The sequence below is a fragment of the Enhydra lutris genome, unplaced genomic scaffold, assembly GCF_002288905.1.
Source record: "Enhydra lutris kenyoni isolate GAN:26980312 unplaced genomic scaffold, ASM228890v2 scaffoldscaffold8, whole genome shotgun sequence".
Lineage (NCBI taxonomy): Eukaryota > Metazoa > Chordata > Mammalia > Carnivora > Mustelidae > Enhydra > Enhydra lutris.
The window spans coordinates 30,723,164-30,744,511 of NW_019154092.1; the positions used below are offsets into that span (position 1 = coordinate 30,723,164).

Below are 21,348 nucleotides of genomic sequence, written 5' to 3' on the forward strand. Positions count from 1 at the left end.
TATAGATTGAGCCCATTTCCAGAAATAGGATTTACAAGACCAAGTGTATGTTCCTAGATGTTGGCTTATCCAGGAGACCTACGGAAATTTAATTTATTAATTTTATGTTTCTAGACTTTTGTTTCCAGTATGACCAAAGTGGCTTATATGCATCTAGGACAGAAAAGCTCATGGTGGGGGCACCTGGGTGGCTCAGTGGGTTAAAGCCTCTGCCTTCGGCTCACGTCATGATCCCAGGGTCCTGGGATCGAGCCCCGCATTGGGTTCTCTGCTCAGCAGGGAACCTGCTTCCTCCCTCTCTCTCTGCCTGCCTCTCTGCCTACTTGTGATCTCTGTCTGTCAAATAAAAAGAAAAAGTAAAGAAAAGAAAAAGAAAAGCTCATGGTGGGGGCAGGGGTGTGTGTGTCTTTTTTTTCTCCCTTCTTGCTTCAGGGATCAGTGTTAGGGTGCTCAAGAGAATGGATCTTGATTTCATTTCCAGATTTTGTTTCATTTCCAGAAAAGAGGAACCACTCTGCATTGCTTTGAGTTAACCGCTCACATTTCAGTTCTTTCCAAATGGAAATTATTAAGGAAGGAGACTTCACGTATCATTAATGCTCCCTGACAGTGCGATTGCTGTGTGCCGACCAGAGAGTCACTATGAGAAGGCTCCTTACAAGGTCCAAGTGGGCATGAGCACAGTCTGCAAGAAGGAATGGCCTATCCATTTGACTAAACTGGACCATCCTTAACTTTCTCAAGTTCTAATGCTACTTTAATTTTATATAGGCTCTAATACAGCTGACATAAGGAAATTATGTTATGGTAGGCTACAGAGAAGCTTCACTGCGACTTCATTAATGCCCATTAGTAACTTATGTATTAAGTTTTCCCTGAAATAAGTGGAAACACTTAGAAGAACAAACTAAAGTCAGAAGTATAAGGGGGACTGGCAGGGTCCTTATCTCGCACTTCATCCAAGAGCCCAGACCACCAAGTTCGCTCCTATGTCTTGCCTCTGAAAAGAGACCTCAGGAGATAAAGCTGCTGGGGTTTAACAAACAGCCACACAGGGCAGGCTGGGAAGCTGGGCTGGATTCAAATTCCCCCTGTAGGGGAAAAATAGTCCCTAAAATAATTCTCTGTAGAGTACCTTACTTTTTGTTTTAAAATTCTGGAACTAGGGGCATCTGGGTGGCTCAGGTGGTTAAGCACCTGCCTTTGGCTCAGGTTATGATCCCAGGGTCCTGGGACCGTGTCCCACATCGGGGTCCCTGCTTGGCAGGGAACCTGCTTCTCCCTCTCCCTCACTTGTGTTCTCTCTCTTGGTTTCTCTCTCAAGTAAATAAATAAAATCTTAAAAAAAAAATAAAATTCTGGAACTAGACTTAACTTTTAATGTTCAGCTAGCTTAGGGCTTCAAAGATATTTGATATTAAAAGAAGAACTTTTATTTTTAAAGACCAAAAGAATGATTTCAAAAAATATATTCCAGGCTTACAGAAGATTTTCAATAATGACAAAGTTCTAGAGCTATAAAGAATATTATATATAAAATTGAAGCCCCTGTCCCTTTGATTTTTTTTTTCTTCTGCTGGTGATGACCACCTGAAATTGGTTTTATTGTTTCTGTACATGTCATATATATATACATCATATATATGTTATATATATATTCTGTACATGCATGATTTTGCTTTGCATGTATTTAAATTTCACAGAAATACAGCTTGCTATTAGTATTCTTCCAACTACTTTCTTATTTTTTGTCAACCTGCAATCTGAGACATCTGAAACAATATATCACTATGGGTTTAACTTGCATTCTTTTCCCCTCATTTCTAGTGAAGGTGAGATGAGCATCATTTGTATATTTATTGGCCATTAATTTTCTTACTCAGCAAAATGTCCATTATTTTTTGGAAGGTAGCTATGCTAACCGCTATACCACCAACACTCTGGCACAAAATGTCCATTATTTTATGTTCATTTTTTCCACTGAGTAGTTTCTTTTTTTCTGATGTAGAGTGGTTCTTTTTGTTGTATGTATACTAATCCTTTGTGGTTTATATGTGTTACAAGTAGCTCCTCCTAGGTGGTGGCTTTTCTTTATTCATAAATACTCTTTAAATGTGTACAAATTTCAAATGTTAATATATATAAATGTATCAAGTTTTTCCTGTTTGATTACCCTTTTTGGTTTCTGGTATTAAAGTTCCTTCTTGAGATCAAACATTGCAAAGTTTTGCTTTTTACATTTTCCACTTAAACTCCTAGAAATTATTTTGTGTTTGGCATGTGGAAGGTCTAATGATATTTTGTTTTATGTGGCTGATAGTCCAATTGTTATATAGTCCATCACTTCCCCACTGATTGAACAATTCTAACATTAAGATGCTCTTAATGTTCCGGGATTGAGGAATGTTTACCATAGTTTTAAAAAAAATTTTGTTAAATACCCGTTGTCAGGTTAAGACAGTGCTCTCCAATGCTAAGCTTTTTGAAGTTGTTGTTTTTTTAATAACAAGTGAGTATTGCATTTAAGGCTTTTTCTGCATCTCTAGAGATAGTCATGGTTTTTCTCCTGTATCTATTAATTTGGTAAATTACAGTCATTGATATTTACATCTTAAACATCCTTGCATCCACTGGACAAACAAGACGTGATTTTATTTCAGACTTTGCAGCGGTGTTTACATTTGCAGTCAGTATATAAGTTTCTGTCTTCATACTGTTCTTGTTTGGGTTTTGTGTCAGAGTACTACTAATCACATAATATGAGCTGGGAGCTTGTTCTTTATATTCTTTGAAACTGTGTATGAGTAAAAAGAGCTCTTCTCTGATTATCTTATAGAAAATACTTTAAAAAGTCTGAGACTTGTGGGGATTTTTTGTTTGTTTCACTTTGGTGTGTATGGATATATCTGTAATTAATTGGTTCAATTTGTTAAGGTTAACAGGGCTTTCTTAAATATTTCTTCTTCAGTCAGACTTAGTAAGTTATTTTTAGAAAATCATCCATTTTGTCAAAGTTTCCAAACATACTGTCATAAAAATTTCTCATTTTCTCATAATTATTTTTGTCTCCTCTAATATTCATAGTTGTATCTAGGTGCCATTCTTGAATATTGTTTATTTGTAGCTTTTTTCTTGAACAATTTTGACAGAATGTATTTATTATTATGTAAAAATTATAAATCAGCTTTGTTTTTTTTACAAGATTTTTTTTAAGTTTTTCTTTATTTACCTGACAGAGAGATTACAAGTAGGCAGAGAGGCAGGCAGAGAGAGAGGAGGAACCAGGCCCCACACTGAGCAGAGAACCCAATATGGGGTTCGATCCCAGGACCCTGGGATCATGACCTGAGCTGGAGGCAGAGGCTTAACCCACTGAGCCACCCAGGTGCCCCTGATTTTGTTGATTTCCTCTGTATCTTGATTTCTCTATTTCATTCATCTTTGTTCATACCTTTATTTCCTTTCTTTTGCCTTCTTTGAATTTATTCTACTGTTGCTTTTCAGATTATTGAGTTAACTTCTTTTCTAATATAAACACTGCAGGCAATAAATCTCCTTCTAAGTACTACTATAGAAGCATCCTATAAATCTTGATATATAGCTTTTTCATTATAGTAGCCTTTGAATATTTTCTGTGTGTTTCTTCTTTGGCCCGAGTTACTTAGAAGGGTTTACAATTTAAATTTTTACAAATTTAAAATTTTTAAATTTTACCTTCTTCTATTCAATTCAGTTGCATTGTGGTTAAGAAGGTAGCCCATATGAAACCAGTTTTTGGCATTTCTTTATGAGCTTTGTGGCAGGATCGGCACTCAGTGTGTGGACAGTCTCTGTGTATTTGAGACGAATGTGTCTTCTTTAACTTGGGGCATTGGGTGTATATGTTCCTTTGTTATGTTAAATTTATTAATTCAAGTCCAAAAATCCATCATGTCCATAACAAATTTCTGTCAATCCCTGTGTGAGAGGTATGGTAAACCTGGTCACCTTTGGCTTAGATTTAGTGGCATGTAACAGAAAAATAAATAATAGCAACTTAAGCAAGATAGTCTGGACTTCATTTATGTGAAGGAGAAATCCAATTCTATACATGCCTGAATGTCCAGGGCTGATGTCTAGCTCCCTAGTGGGCCTGGAGTATAGGGTGTGGTGACTCCCTTCCTGGAGCTATCAGGAATGGCCATTTCTTCCCTCTACATCTGCCACCTCTGAAAGAGAGCCAGAGGCCACTCCCCTTCTCTAGGGAGAATGGCTATGGGACTTATGGCAGAATATGAGTAATATCAGAATCATATCTTTCTCCCGTGCTAAGGACCCTTGTGTTCTCCACCAGGTGGCATGTTTTCACTGAACTGAAGTAGGATTTCACTCAACCAATATTTCAGAAATAGTTGTATCTTACTTTTGGAATTTTTTTTCAATAGATTAAGGCCTCATTGTTTATACAGATTTGTTTTGACATTATCCAGAGGTCCAACAGACTCTCCTTCCCGACAGTCTCCCTTCCTTATTTTTCATGTACTTACATAATTTTCCCTTTTCCCACCCATTCTCCTGACTTAACATTTCCTGGGATCCCCACCCCTGTGATCCCTCACTGAAGCCTCCCACAGCTGGCTGTCCCCAGAAGGCCATCTTCGGTGGACAGTCCAGATTGTGTGTTATCACCAAGAGTCAAATCCTTTGAACATGCTCTATGTTCTTGGATGCTTCTTGACATAGAATGAAATTTCCTTAATTCCAATCAGATTTCAGACCATTGGACCATTGCTGGGTCTTTTTTTCTTCATCTGTTATCCCAACACCTGTTTTAAGATGACACAGTTATTTATTTTGAGGGCGTATATTGAGAATCTGGTGTACACTAAAATATATTTTTAGTATATGTAAAATAGAAAACAGTTTTTTTCCTAAAGATAGATAGATAGATTTTTATTTTATTTCAATTCAATGAACATATACTGTATTATTGGTTTCAGAGGTAGAGGTCAGTGATTGATCAGTTGTATATAACACCTAGTACTTACTACATCATGTAATTAATGTCCCTCACCCAGTTACCCCATTACCCTACCCCCTCCCCTTTAGCAACCCTCAGTTTGCTTCCTATAGTCAAGAGTCTCTTATGGTTTATCTTCCTCTCTGATTTTGTCTTATTTTATTTTTCCCTCCCTTCCCCTATAATCCTCCATTTTATTTTTAATTTTTTTAAATTTTTTATTTATTTATTTTTAAAAATAATTATTTATTTATTTGACAGACAGAGATCACAAGTAGGCAGAGAGGCAGGCAGAGAAAGAGAGAGAGGAGGAGGAAGCAGGCTCCCTGCTGAGCAGAGAGCCCGATATGAGGCTCGATCCCAGGACCCTGGGACCATGACCTGAGCCGAAGGCAGAGGCTTTAACCTACTGAGCCACCCAGGTGCCCCTTATTTTTTAAATTCCACATATGATTGAGAGCATATGATAGTTGTCTTTCTCTGACTGACTTATTTCACTTAGCATAATATCCTCTAGTTCCATCCATGTCTTTGCAAATGACAAGATTTCATTTTTTTAAATTGATGGCTGAGTAAGAAAACGGCTTTAGATTGAATGTTGGCTCCATAAAGTCTTTCCGTAGACAGGTTTAAAATGTGTGTGTATCTCTCTGTAAAGAGAGAGAAAGTGGGGGGATGGAGAGAGGATGAACCTGTATTTATATGGTACGCATATTACTGGAATTATTTTGGGGAATAACAACACCCACCATTGATGACTGCTTCTATGCCAAGCATGGTGCTTAGTGATTTATATACATTACCACCTTCTTGTCCTTCCAGCACATGAAGTGGGTTAATTCCCTCCATTTACAGATGAAGATCCTGAAATACTCAGTAATTTTCCCCCAGCAATACCTAGGTACCAGTGAGCCAGTTCAATTCTAACCGAAGTCTGGCTTATTCCTACTTGGGTGCTTTTAATTACAGGTCAAGCCACTAAAACATTAACTCTGTATCTTTAGGTCATCACTGAGTGGTCTTCTCACATCATCCTTTAGGCAGCACCAAGAGTCACTGGCAGCAGAGAGAGAACGGCGGCGGCAGGAGAGAGAAGAAAGGTTGCAGAGGATAGAACGGGAAGAAAGGAACAAATTCAAGTAAGAGGAATCACAAGATTTTATAACTAACAAACTGAAAATTAAAGCACATACCTTCATGTTCTCTATGATTAATACCGGTCTGAAGGGTTAGGTAGTAATATGTTTGCTTTAGATTGGGTCTCTTGTTTTTAAGGAACAGCAAGACATTTCTGAAATGGGCTAGCTCTGGCTTGTTATAGCCTTTTCCCTCTAACCAAATGTCAGGAAGCACAGAAAACCAGCCAAATACAATTAGGAACTTGTGTATTTTGGGGGCCTCCATTATCTAAAATGGTCTTATCCAGGCCTTCCTGAAGACAGAGCCTAATTGTCTTAACTTAATTTGTCATTTCCCCCTAAAGCTACTCATGTTTTATTCATATTCTATTGGATGCCAAAAGAAATTGCTTTTCCACTTCCTGGTTTGCTTCTTTGCTCTGTGTAGAAATCTTCAGTATATTTTTTTGAACAATAATTTCTCCTCCTGTGGAGGAGAAAGCCATTCTGCCGATTACTCCCAGCCCATTATCCCACTGATTTCTCTGGTCTCCATCCAGCTCTAAGGCTGTGTTCCTGTCACAGCCTGTCTGCCCCCACTGAATCCAGGGTCACCCCGTTTCTCCTCTAGCTCCAGCCTGTGCACCTATTCTCCCAAGCCTCCTGGTCGACCTCCTTCCACTTCTCTTCCCTGAGCTTCATGCTGTGTGGTGCTCTATGGACACTTGCTTACACATTTCATTCCTTCTACTCTTCCTTCCCCTGCTTCCTCTCCTCCTCCTAATCTCTCCCTTTGTCATCTTCCCAGTCATCTCTCCTAGACCTTCTATGTTCTTTCTTGTTTTCATTTCTCACCCCATCTTCACTGCCTGTTTCCTCAGTTTAATTTCTTCGGCAAACAGTATTCCCTTCAGTTACTCCCATTTAAACCCACAAAAAGTATAAAACATTGTCAGTGAAGATTTATGGGTTCAATAATATTTTTTCGGGGGTGCCTGGGTGGCTCAGTTGGTTAAGCAGCTGCCTTTGGCTCGGGTCATGATCCCAGAATCCTGGGATCGAGCCCCGCATCGGGCTCTCTGCTTGGCGGGGAGTCTGCTTCTCCGTCTCCCTCTGACTGCATCTCCCCTTGCTTGTGTTCTCTCTCGCTCTCTCTCTCTCAGTCTCAATCTCTATCAAATAAATAAATAAAAATCTTTTTAAAAATGCTTTTTCAGAACCCAGGATAATATGTGTAATTATAGAAATGGTCAAAATATAAGGGGAATTATGAAGTTTCCTTAACTGTAACTCTATTACATGGAAACAAATCTCCCAAGTCTTGGGTGAGATGCTAATCCTGGCTTTTGTAAGGCTGAGCTAATGGCCTGCATGAAGTAAACCGACATCATCCCTCTACTGTGATTGCATGGCGTAACCTGGGCTGTGAGACTTTTCCCAAATTATACACAGAAATGCCACACCTGTATGCACCATTTCTTATGAAATAACTGTGGAAGTTGTCACGTCTGGAAAGACCAATTTGTAAAACCACTGGAGCAGATGAAATCCTTCCTGGCCAGGACTTTCTGAAAGATTTGCATATTTTGCCACCAAGTAGCAGCCTAGAATCTGACTGAAACACATGGAAGATTCAGAGATTTGTTTACGTATATAAGGATTTTGTTGGAAAAACCAGGGTGCCAGTTCGGGGGAAGATGGAATATGTATCCTCCCCATTTCTTCTGCTGCATCACTGAATGCAACCAGAAACCTTGAATAGAATGCATGGAGGTCTGAAAATTCTGAATTGCGAAAGGGAGCACGTGAACTGGGCACAGAGGCTAGTCTGCAAAGTTCCAAGCCAGTGAGAGTGTACCCTTGTTTTCCTCCACTGTCACCTGGTGTGTCCTCAGAGGTACCCTAAAACCCAGAAACACATACTAAGTGTGAACTGAGAAACTCAAAGAGAAGGCCTCTCTTTCTGGACCAAGGAGCAGGAAATAGAGGTCCTAAGAGAAACAGGAGAAATGTCCTGTTTGTTTGTTTGTTTATTTGTTTGTTTGTTTTTCTTCATAATTTTGCCCTTCTTTCCTACCCCAGCCTCGAAGCTATATTGTTACAGAGCACAATGTTGGGGGAAAATTACCCTTCCCCCCCCCACACACACACTGCAGATGGGTGCAGATGAAGTTACTGCAGAGCATAGAAAATAAAGCCCAAGCTTTCTGGCTAGAGGAGCAGGAAGGGGGAACCAGGGAAGCCAGAAAATTATAGGAAAGCCACAAAGAGTAGAGAAATCAAGAGAGCACTCCTAGCTTGTCTCCAGTTGTGCACATGTGGCTTAAAACCTAAATAGGATGCCACAGACTTGGAGAGCAAAATATAGGGTGGAGTACCACTCAGGTCCTAGACTGGCCACTAGGTGGGTGCACACTGGGGCTCGATTTGGAGAAAATTAAAAATATTTGAAAACTAAGCCAATATTGGAACCAATGTCAGAAGGCAGTCAGAATTTGAAGGCTGAACCTAACCTAGTTGATTGTCTGCTAAAGGAAAACAAGGTTCTTCATAGAATTAAAGTAAGACCCAGAGTCTCCTTTCAAAATATTTAAAATGTTCTCAATGCTATCCAAAGTAACTTGTCACACAAAGAAACCAGGAGAATCTTGAAGGAAAAGAGAATCAAAATAGGCTAACTACAAAAGGACATAGATGTCATTATCAGACAAAGACTAAAGCAGCTACTAGAAACATATTCTAAGATGTAAAGGCAAATACTTTTGAAACTATGAGAAGATAAGTCTCTGTAAAGAAAATAGAAGCTATAAAGAAGAACCAAATGGAAATACGTAGAGAACTGAAAAATACAGTAATCAAAATGAAAAATTCTTTGGATGGGTTCAATAGCAGAATGGAGATGAGAGAATTTGAAAGGGTCAATAAACTGGAAAATAGAACAATAGAAATATTATCCAATCCAAAAAATGACACAAAACATTGGAAAAAATATACAGTCTCTCAGGGACCTATAGAGCAATAAGAGAATGGCTCACACTCATATGGTTAGAGCCCTAGAAGAACAGGACAGGAGTGCATTATACTATATATTAAGCTGTACATATGTATGTATGTAGGCAGACACTGTACTTGTAACTATCCACTATTTGCTTTTCGTCCCAAGTGGGTCTCACTTTTCATTGAAGACACAGATCCTTGCACAACAACCCTGTCCAAGAAGGAATCCTGATCATCAGGACAGATCACATACAGCTTTAATTATGACTGTAGTTCCATCCTGAAAGTCTTAGGATATGAAAGAAAAGAAATTGAAAAAAAGAAATAGGAAAAGCTTTATCAGGTTCTCCCCGGGATTACCCAAATGGCTGACCTTTCTTCAGCCATTTTATTAATTTAAGTTACTCTTCTTGTACTTTTTCCCTTAAGCATCCTTATCCATTGTTACTATTACTAAATTGTTATTAAAGATAAGCATCCTTATAATATGTTATTATTATTAAATTATTATTAAAGATAAGCATCCTTATCTGTTGAATATGATCTTTAGCTTCCTGTGTTATGGGATGTATTATTTCTAATATGGAAAGTGATGAGGACAGGTGCTTACAAATGATAACATATCTGGGTCTTTGCTGCATTTTCTCCTTCTCCTAATCTGCTTTAATTGCTCTGACTTACTGTCCCCTTCATATCCTGTCATCAGTGCATGGAGGGGTATAATATTTAACCACACTGTGAGGTCCAGTTTAGAAAACCATGAATTCATAATTTTTCAGGAGAATAAGTGGTCCACTGAGAAGCGGCTGATCTTAAGTCTTAAACTTAGATTCAAGCTGGCATCTCAGCAGCAGGAACAGAACAATACACATTAAAATTGGACGAAGTTTGGCCTTTTGTGAGTGCAAACAAGAAAATGTACAAAGTAAGAGCCTCCCATGATCCCTGCATAGAAACTGGGAATGTGAAGGATGTAGAGAAAGAATCCTGCATTGCGGAATGATGTCCAAACTGTGGAGTACAACAGAAAATGGCCAAGATGCCTGGACCCACCCAGATTTAATTCTTGAGACGGGAGTTGTGGAGCCTACCAGATCTTGACTGGATGTTAATCGTCTCTGAAAACTTTTTGCTTCCTTGTAATTGTCATATGTTACTTGACTGTTGTTTGACATTTTTAAAAGTATTTTCTTCTCCCTTCTCCCCATATACATCTAAATTCTCCTTTCTTCAATTGTAGTGTTTCCCCATTCTCATCCCTGTGCTTTTATAGGAAATCCATTATATTTAGTACTTTTAAAGTACTAAATACATATAAAGTATTTAGTACTTTATATGTACATATAAATACATATAAAGTATTAATATATAATAATATATATTAATTATATATTTAATCATATATATAATTAATATATAAAGTATATATATAAAGTATAAAGTATATATTTCAACAACCACTTTCCATTTCTGAGGCACTGGAGTCTTTCATGATATATTGTCAATAATTTCTTGGCAATGTCATGAGCATCTAATTCTTTTCTTTTCCTTCCTTATTTTGTTTCTCCTGCATATTTCCTTCAGCCGAGAGTATTTAGACAAAAGAGAGGAGCAAAGACAAGCAAGAGAAGAAAGGTTTGTATATTTCTTCTTTCCCATTATAACGAAATGGCATATGACTGTGCATTCTTAAGCAAGTATGCTGAGGAGACTATTAATTAAAATTAAAATAAATAGCTTCACTTCAGATGCCTAAGACTTTGGGTAACTGGTATTTTGTGGAATAGAGTGTCCTAGCTATGTAAATTTTCCAAGAAAGTACAGGTTTATTGTTTAGTGCCATCGTGGTATGAAATATATGTCTGTTCCTCCACACTCCTCTCCACATGAGCACGATAGTTTGGCATATTGATACATGGTATGTATTTTAAATACCCTGTGCTTACCGCCACTGAGCCTGGGGTAGGAGTCCCTACTGTGTGCTTCCACGTCACTCATTCAGCATTCCTTTGACAAATATTTGAACGCATACACTATGCCAGACGCTGGCCGAGGTGCCAAACATTCTTAAGACTCTTGCAGGATATGCCTGATCACTTACCTGTCTCCCTACTGAACTCTTCTCAGTTCCTAGACAGCGGGAACCATGTCTCATTTTCCTTGTCGTCCCAATGCCCTCCATAGTGTTTGACACATAGTGGACACTTACGAAGGATATATGGAATAAATGAGCAAATAAACCCACAGATTTATTTAAAATACTGAGCTGTAAACTATTTTTTTCAATGGCAGCATGCTATGAATCCTACTAAAATATCCAAAGTGAATGTATTCAATGTCTGATAAACTAGGATAGGCAAAAGAAACTTTCTGGGAGTAAACCAGCAAGACGAGTTTTGATCCTGTAGTAATTCCCTCTACCACCAGATGGCGATATTACACGGAGCAATGGAAAGGACGATTTCATACTAGAGCCTGTGGGGAAACTTACCATCTGTGAACTATGCCAATAAGTGGAATTTTGCTGAATTTCCTTAGACACCTTCAGCTAAATAGTTCAAGACAGTCTGAGAGCAGGAAGAGTAGAGTCTGCCTGTGTCCAATTAAAAAAATTAGATGCTTAGGTCAGACTTATAAACAAAACTATGGCATTGTTTTAATTCCAGTGTTTTATTAGATTATTGCCATCATAATAACCAGTTGCGGCCAGCAAATTTAGAGCAAAAGAAACAAGAAACTCCTGTTTTTTAAATTCATACCCATTTTTGACACTGGGGGACATAGACTTCTGAAAATGCTGTCAACTTCATGCTTAGGCTTAAGAAACCAAATTTCATTTTATTTTTTAGCTTACCTCCAAAATCTGCTTTTTTTTTTTTTTTTTTTTTGAGCTTTTGACAACTTGACTGTCAGGTTATGTCTGCACAAGCAAAATTTGAAAGCTTCTGGGGAGCTATCAAGGCCTGTACTGGCTCAGACTGACCTCAGAATTTTCCCAAACCATTGAAGGCTCCCTCTTTCTGGATATCAAATCGCAGCATCACTCATGCCTGGAAAACCTACACAGAGGGGTGTTTGCCACTCCTCTCCTGGTTCCTCTTGTTCTGACATCAGTCCTTGCCCCATGTGGCCATCTTCCTGGGCCTTCTTCACCAGTGTAGCAGCAAGCTTTCTATGGCCTCATGTGGGCCTCATCTCTGCTTACGTGGAGGGTTGTGGAAGCAGCCAAGAATTTCCCTTTAGTTTGGACCAGCCACTTTTCTTGGTTAGTTTGCTTCTTGAGTTACCTGGTGAAGAAGGGAGAGAAGGATATAAACTTTTGTCCTTGTTTGGAAAGCTTTGGGGGCTTTCTGGTAGACCAGGAAAAGATAAGATTTCCAAGTGTAATGGAATTCAGAAATGAATGGGTAAACTGTAGGTCAGAGGTGGAAAGAGTTTCAAAAATAAGAGGACTCCATCTAGAAAGTTGTTTTGGGTTTTTTTAAACATCTTTTATTTTAGAGAGAGAGCAGGGAGAAGGGCAGAGAGAGAGAGGGAGAGAAACTTTAGCAGACTCCCCACTGAGCACAGAGCCCGACAGAGGGCTCGATCTCATAACCCTGAGGTCATTATTGAAACCAAGGGTCAGATACTTAACCAACCGTGCCACCCAGGCATCCCTAGCAACTCTTGGTAGAACTAGGTGTGTTTGTTGGGTCCCATGTCTCTTATTCTAAATGCAGTGACTCAGAGAAAAATGACCAGAGTCACAGCAGAGGGTTTTTTGAGGTTTATAGTATAACAAGATGAATGTGGCTTTGCTATTTTGAGATGTAATGGCCATCCAGGCACATTTGATTTTATTTTTATTGATTTCCCATTATCTCATTTCATCATCTCAGGCAAAACTATTTTATTGACAATAGTGCAGACCCAGAATTAGTTTCCGTTGAGGTGCTACTTCCGATTTTATCTGCTACTTCCGCTTTATCTGATCATGATTAAGTGACATTCACAGGTAATCTTTCTAAGGGAATAAGAAGGAATGAGATCAAGGCTGAATGTATGTTGGGGCAGGGTTGGGGCAGGGATTGGTCTGAGGGGGATGGCATTGGAATGCCTATGACAAGCGGGGGTTATAGGAACAGAGCGCAAGGGGAAAGTCAGACTGGGCTAGGATTGGAGATGTGATCCATGTAAGTGATGAGTGAAGCAGTAAGAGAGAATTCTGAGCATTGCTTAGCAGGTCTGAGGATCTGTCCTCAAACAGATAGAACTTAGAAGGAGCCAGATTTCGGTTTAACGTAAGGGAGAGCTCACAAGTAGAAGAGTGGCAGGAAAAGTCATCAGTGAGTAGATTTGGGTTAATCTCAAGTCAAGCAATTTCTGTAACTATGTTCCCTCGAGCGTCCTACCAGTCCCTGCAGCCCATGACCTTGGCGGATGTGTGAATTCATTCCTAAGGTTTGTTTGTCTATCTCTCCTACTGAACTGTGAGATCCACGAGGAGGGTGGGTTCCTTGTTTATTATGAAATCTCTAGTACCTACGGCAGCTCTTAGCACATGACAGGCGCTCAACAAATGTTCAATAAATAATGAAAAGAGGAATGAATAAACAAAAGATATGGACAGAGGTAGGATAAATGGGAATGTTTAGCTGAAAGTGGGAAAGGTGAAAAGTCTTTCTTTGAGGCTGTGGTCTGTGGATGGAAAGCCCAATGCTTTGCACACAGGAAACTTCAGGAGGGTCTGTCAGGTGGGGGTTGTGTTGCAAAGCCACAGGGACCTATGACCATCCTCTCATGGACTGCTGGGCTCCTGTGATCAGGTACTGTTGGGCCTCTCAGGGCACTCAGAGTCTGTCTGTAAGGGAATGTGGTGACATAGGGCGAGCTTCCTCCCTGGGGACTGCCAGAGGTTGACATGATCAGGAGAGGTTCCTAAGCCATATGCCCATAAATGCCAACTGGCTTAGCCCTTCCCAGGCATGCCAGGTCCCCTTACCTCACTGGCCCATTGCAGGTAGACATGGGTACTGATTTCTCACAAAGATTTAGTCACTTTGACTTTAGTGTCCCCTATCCCTGCCATTTCTTACAGGTCTTTAATTGTGGGCCCCCCTGGGTGCCTCAGTCGGTTAAGCATCTGACTTGGTTTCAGCTCAAGTCTTGATCTCAGGGTCATGAGGGTCCATGCTGGGCATGGAGACTGCTTGAGATTCTCGTACTCTCCTCTCCCTCTGTCCCCCTTGCCACCTCCCACAGCATGCACATGTGCACATACTCTCTCTCTCTCTCTCAAAAATAAATAAATAAATAAAAAGATAAGTCTTTAACTATCACAAAATACCCATAACATCAAATTTACCATTTTAACCATTTTACACATACAATTAATAGTGTTAGATGGTCACATTGTTGTCTGAGCCATCTCCAGACCTCATTTCATCTTGTAAAACTGAAACTTGATACCCATCAAACAAGTCCCCAGGCCCTCTCCCCCGCCATTTTTGTCTACCAGATAAGCCTCCTCAGAAGAATTCATATGAAATCCTCGACTCTCCCCATGTCCCCTGGATCCTCTCTGGATGACATCTGTGACCTGGCAGGAAGCCTTGAGTCCTATTTATCCAGATCCGGGATGAACAACCTCTGGTGTTCCCTGGAAAGTGGGGTGAACCCCCACATCCCTGCTAGTCTGGCTGCCCGCAGGTAGGGCTTTGGAGAGGCCAGGTCCAGGGCTGTGACCCCTGAAATGAATTTCATCAACAGCTTGGCCTCCTGGCTTGGAGCCTTGGACCTATGTAGATCTCCTTGTCTGAGCTCCATTTCTCGGCTGCCCCTTTCTCCTGTGACAGAAGGCTTGGACTCGGCATGGCCATACCTCCCACACCCCTCCCGGGCCTGCAGCGTTCCTGGCCTGAGAGGGACACCACCTCATTTAGAACATGCTCCCCGTTGGGGCTCTGACTCTTGCCCTCAAGGTCACCTTCTTCCAAGATTGCACAGCTAGGTGGTTTTCCTTGCTGGTCCAAGTTAAGCTCGGAAATAGCTTCCTTTTGTTACCGCTCCTGCCTTTTGAGATGGGACGTTGTTGGCAAGGAAAGTCCGGAGTTTCTGAAGCTTTCTGTCTGGGCAGAGTTCCCCTGCCCTGTCACCATGAGGCAACTGTCCTTCAAATCATGCCCCAGACGTTCTTGTATGCAGACCCATCACACGTCTTTTATCAGACATTCACTGCAAGAAGAGGCTCCCTCCCCCAACAAGTGAAATGGGTGCATTTGCCACCCTGGGCCTCCGGGGCAGCAGGGAGACCTCAGCAGGCAGGGTGCCGCACGCCTTGCCTGCTTCTCCTTGGCCGGGCTAATGCAAGGCGCTGAGGGAAAGAACAAAGGATAATGATCTTCTGTTCTCAGAAATCCTATTATCTGCTTGTTGAGAACAGACACACACATGTGAAAAGATGACTAAATATGCCAGGCAGTAAATGTAAAATGCCATCTGAGTTGAATGGACTACATATCCGACATGAGTTCAGAGGCAAGGCCAAGATCACTTCCAGCTGTGGTGGTCAAGGCAGGCCTCGCTGAGGGATACACGCGTGCGAGCCTGGCCCGTGGGGCAGATTGCCTCTGGACTGGCAGGGAGAAGGGGTGACGACCTCGGACAGACAGACCGACAGACCTGGGAGAGCCCCACCCACCTTCTGGATGCATGAAAAACTGCATGCTTTATCAGTGCGTTCTCTTGAAAGGTTTCATGTATGCGCTCTGCCTTTCTAATGCGGGTGAACTCGGAACGCCGTGTGCAGTGTCTGGTGGGGGCTTCAGTGGGCTGGAGTCTTGGGGGGCTTGCCTGTTGGGAGGAACCGCCCCAGTGAATCTGGCTGGATGGGAGTGAGGGTCTTGAATAACCTGTCTCAGAGTCCAGCGGATGGTGAGATAGAAACCTGCTACAGCTGAATTCAGAAACTTATTTCTGAACAAATAATGGTGGGTAAAATTAGCAGACATCTGGAAGAGGCACATATTTCAAAGTTATTTTGGTCTGATCTATAAAGCGCACTATGAGGAATATGATTGGTAGCTGGTCTTAATAAACAGTTAGTGGGTTCTGCCTGCCTGAAATGCAAAACAGATGTATCTTTGTTCTTTTAAACTGACTTTGATGAAAAAACTATATGTGACGTCAGGTCCAAGCTATTGGATGTCTGAGTCCTACTCAGAAATATTTTAGAATATAAAAAAGTTTCCATGGTCGACACTGAGAGAACAAAGTGAATTCCAGTCGTATTGCTGTTAGCATTGAAGCAGGTTCAGAAATTCAGGGAGGGCTTCGTCCAACAAGCCCTTTTGGTATCTGGGGGGCATTGTTTCTCCCCGCCTCACCAAGGCACCCTCCCATCTCACAGCTGCAAGCCCGGAGTGCGTGTGGTTTTCAGCTGTCACTGCTGGGGCTCTGTAATGGGCATTATTGCTGTTTGGCTTATTTGTACAAATGTTTCCTAAAAGAGCAAAATCGGATTCTGCAGCAGTGATCCAGGATCTGGAGACTGTGTAATGTTGCCATTTCTCCCAATTTGTTTGGTTACGAATGATGCGGGGTTTTTAATCATTAGCATCTTGGCTCTGCTGACTGCTGTTGGCAGACCGGCCCTCCAACCGGCCCCGCGCTGTGCTCTGTGCATCAGGAAACCAGCTCACTCTGCAGGTGTCTCAGGCATAAACAAGCATCGGCCACGGGCTCCTCTTTCTTTTTACGGAAACCCTTTGGAATTTAACTTTCAGATACAAATACTTGGAGCAGTTGGCAGCCGAGGCACATGAGAAGGAACTGAGAAGCCGGAGTGCAAACCGGGGCAGAGGTGACCTCTCCTTGGACCTGACCGCCCGGGCAGCCCCTTCCTCCCCCACCCCTCGGCGCCGTAGCCCTCCGTCTGTAGACTCAGAAGAGGCTCTCCCGGGATCCTCCTCCTCTCTGGAAACAGCTCAGCATCCCCAAGGTGAGTGCCAGGAGAGTGGAGGGAACTCTGATGGGGTAATTCGTGTTAAGCTTCTGGGCAGTAGAGACCATTACTCCATGCAGAGTGGTACCGAGTAGTCACCGAGGGTAAACTCAGGACAACTGCACCGTGCTAATAAACCAGCTGCCTTCAGAGTCACTTCTGTGAAAGCAGAATTATGTGTGAAGATTGTCAGTGCGTGGTCACTGAGAAGGGAGAATATTGAAAATAAGGCTTCCTTGGCCATTTTCTTCCTTAATCACAGGGTATTAACTTAGAACCCTATAATTTGGATATTATTTATTTATTGGCTCTGCCCATTAAAGCGACCATTTTAAAATGTTCTGACCTTAGGAATTATGGGTCTGTTTCCAATCAAACTGATGGAGAATAAAATTAATCAAAGCAAGCAAAGAAAAAATGCGGACCCAGTGGAAATAGAAGTTAAATATTGAATCAGAAGAAAGGGAAGATAGTAGCGATTACTGGCGCGTGTGGTGTGGGTGTAGACGCTTGTGTGGAGACAGACGGGCTCTCTCTGGAGAGATTGTCTGTCATCTTAGCTTTATTTGGAGAAAAACAATGTTGTACACTGCAGCCTGAGAGTATCAGCTGTTTTCCTGATGGCTCTGAGGATGGTGGGTCCATTCTCTCTCACATTAACAGAGAAGATGGGACTTGGGCACTGGCGTCTACGCTGTGTGTTGACGAGCCTGCAGCTAGCACTTTTCAGTGTGACCGGGTGTTATGGCTTGCAGCCTGGCCAACTGAAGACAACAGACAAGCTCAACTTTTAACTGTCAGAGGTACTGACTAAATATGGCGTCAAGTTGAATTTCAGCAAGGCAGCACTGCATGACCTCAGCAGAACTGGATGTAACGGAACAGTGTTGTCTGTCCAAGTCCTCGCGGGCTCTCCAAGCTTCGGGGCTCATTCTGCAGGAGCAGGCTGGCTTCCCTGCGGCTTTCTATCGCGTCCAGTTCCTGCTGGTCCCCGAGCCGGGGAAGATTGTCCCAGGCAGATGGGTCAGTCATAGATGAGTAATGTTGGTCTGAAAATCCTGAGACTCGAAGCCTCAGGAAAACAGACTGTTCTGTGACAGCTCTGTGCTTTCCAGCCCCTGCCTGGTATCCCTGCTCTATCTAAATTGTGGTATTGCCAGAAGCGAGATGAAAACCATTCCCCTGCGAAGCTGCGGTTCACCACTTAATCTGGGGACTTTTAACTCTAAGAGTTGTACCCTCTCCAGTTTGCGGAATGGCTGTCTAAACTGGGAAATATAGAGCGGCCCCAAGCTGATAGAGAATTGTCAGTATCTATAAATAGTGTTTGTCCTCAAAACTTTTCATCTTCTTGATGCTTGTGATGAAAAGACAGTTCCTCAAGAATTTTGCCCGGGGATGGTCAAACTTGAGATTGTTTTGTCCAATTGTAGAGGCAGAATATATTTTTTAAAAGATTTTATTTTTTTGAGAGAGAGAGAGAGAGAGAGAGAGACAGCATGAGTGGGGGGAGGGGCAGAGAGAGAGAGAGAAGCAGAGTTCCCACTGAGGAGGGAGCCCAATACTGAGCGGGGAGCCCTATGCAGGACTCAATCCCAGGGCCCTAGGATCTTGACCTGAGCTGAAGGCAGGTGCTTAACCGACCGAGCCACCCAGGCACCCAAAAAATGTTAAACTGCAGTAAGAGACAGAAGATACTTATTTGGGGTACATGCAATATGCATTGGGGAAAATAAAGTTATTTCAGTATGCTTTTAGAGAGATTAATAGTAGGTGTCCTTTTCCTCTTCAGAGAACTGACTCAGACTGAGAGAACGTTTGATGGAAATCACCCCACACGCATCTGAAGTAGGGATGCTGGGCTTGAAATGAGACATAATTACAAATTAATGTAATAGCATCGTATGATGTTTGCTTTGTCCAAAAAAACAAAGCAGTGGTTCCTGTTTAATCCGGAAAAGCTGTCTGTCATACATTAATTATCCACATCAGTCAGAACCAGCCAAGCAATCTAATACCTGTGTCCTAATACATTGGTGAAAGACATAATTGGCGATTGGAAGTGTATAAGAGGAAATGCTGTGAGAGGATGGTCTCAGAAAGGTGCTGAGACTTCCTTCCCATTTGGAGACCTTAGCCCTAAAGGCAGAAACACAAAGCTCGGCTGGCGGCAAGCTTTCTGTCAGCCTAGCTGGCCGTGGCTCTCTGAAACCTTCTACTAGTCTCCAGTTCTTAGTCTGTTCTTCTTACCAGCTTCCATTATTAAAGGCTCACAGTAGTTTTTTTGCTTATCCCTCACACTTACAATATCCCAACATCTGGGGGAAGAATAAAAAAAAAATCTGATGACACATCCAGATGTTTGTCCCACTCCAAACACCTGGCACTGTGTGGTCCAAATGGGCCCGGGGTTGACTCGCTTTTTCACTCTCTCTCCTTGTGGAATCCTAGGGTGATCATCTTCACGCTTCTGTAGTTCTCTGTCCCTCCCTCACAAATGCTATTCAACCCCTCCTCGGGCATCCGAGGGGCAGGGGAGATGTTGCTACCCATATTTTACTGAGACTCAGATGGGAAGGGACACCATTTGCGGAGCGAGTGGACACCATCCTGGGGGTAGAAGCCATCTTTTTCCGCTTGGCCCAGCCATTTATGAGGGCGTCACAGCACCCTGGTATTTGTGGTAGGGATCACGTTCACACTGTACCATCCCTTTGCTTTGACCCCCTACATATGTTGCAGCCTACATTTCAGAGTTATGTTTGCAAAAGAGAGGAAAAACTGATATTTGCGACTGAATTATATATATCTCAGGATGAAAGGTCACTTTATGGGTTTTTTGTTTATTAAAGATTTTGGAGAATTTTTATTAGCAGAAGATAGGAAAACATTAAACACTCCTTTACCTTTGCTCTTACAAAATATATTTAGAAAGAAGGAAGGGTAAATGTTAAAATGCCAATAGCATTATGGGCCATCTAGTGAAGTCCCTCAGCCAAAAGCCTTCCCAGCTAAATCTGCTCTGACTTTTGTATAACTTTAAGCCACTGCCCCCACCATTGAGTCAGTGTGTGCTTGAATTATTTTTCCATCTGGCCCTCTTGTGGCTCACAGCAGATGTGTGTCCCAGGACTGCCTAGACTTCGTGGTGATGGTCTGAATATTTTTCCTCTGTGTGAAACTACCAGGCCCAAGTGAGAAGCAAACACATATATGTGTTCTCATTTGCACTGTGCTGCAATTCATGGAGACAATCAGCCCCCAATTTAGGTAAACACAAAGGGCCTCTCTCTTCATTGCCTTAATTAGCCTTGCCTTATTTTCACTGAGCCCTGGTAGTACGGATCAGAATATCTAGTAAGTTTACTACCTGTTATTTTCAGAAACTTGCAGATGTCTCTGGAAATAAGTTATTCTCACTAATTAGAGAAAAAGGTTCAGTATTCTTATTGGGAGAGGATTCTTTGCTATGACTCTTGAGAAAGTTGCTGAGGAACAGAAGTAATCTGCGTACCCACGAGTGAAATCATTTTAGCCCAGTAACCTGTTACCCCAGTGGGTACCCCAGATCCACATAACCTATTTCGTGGAAACAAAATAGAGACACCATCCATCTCAAAACTGGGCATTGATGTTGGTCCCTGCTGGGTGGCCCTGTTGGGAACTACCTTTCCTGGAGGCTAGTTCTGAGTGGCTTTCTTGCTCCTTGACTGATACCGCTGAGTCCACCCCGAGGCTAAGTGGAGAGAAATTACCTTTCCCGTTTGAAAGCAGCAGCTGTCATGAGGCCACAAGTGGCTTTCCCCCCCAATGCAGCCATGAAAGCATACATTATGGCTAGATTATTTTTATTTTTAGCTCAGTTATCTTTACAATGCACACAGAAATCATACTTTAGAGATGCATTTGAAAATTTTCCCACACTGTATTGTGTCAGGGAAAAATATTTTCAATGGTGTTTTTTTTTTTCCTTCCTATACCTGGATTCCTAGATATTTCTAAATGTCTTCTTGTTGGGCCTTGGAGATCTAGACTATAACCTGAATGGCCATGACCTACTCACCAGCATTCACCTGGAGGCATTTACAGAAATTACTGACATGCTGTATGATATTTTCTGTCATAGATCCAAGCTTTTAAAGTGCTGGTAAATAGGACTCTTCATCTAGCTTCTTTACTTTCTCACCTGGAAATAAAATATAGACCTATAGTTATATCCTGAAATGTTCCATTGGCTTACGTGAATAATC

General features: G+C 41.8%; 1 protein-coding gene across 3 annotated transcripts in view; it reads left to right on the forward strand.

Annotated features, from left to right (window-relative positions):
- Positions 1 to 21,348, forward strand: part of LOC111142502 (formin homology 2 domain containing 3) — a 467,037-nt gene that overhangs the window by 366,596 nt on the left and 79,093 nt on the right. For 2 of the 3 annotated variants that reach the window (XM_022495723.1, XM_022495724.1), the window contains 3 exons: positions 6,004 to 6,138; positions 10,699 to 10,749; positions 16,881 to 17,095. In XM_022495723.1, the coding sequence (XP_022351431.1) occupies positions 6,004 to 6,138; positions 10,699 to 10,749; positions 16,881 to 17,095 (401 nt within the window). The remainder of the gene's footprint in view (positions 1 to 6,003; positions 6,139 to 10,698; positions 10,750 to 16,880; positions 17,096 to 21,348) is intronic. The other variant, XM_022495725.1, reaches the window with a different exon arrangement.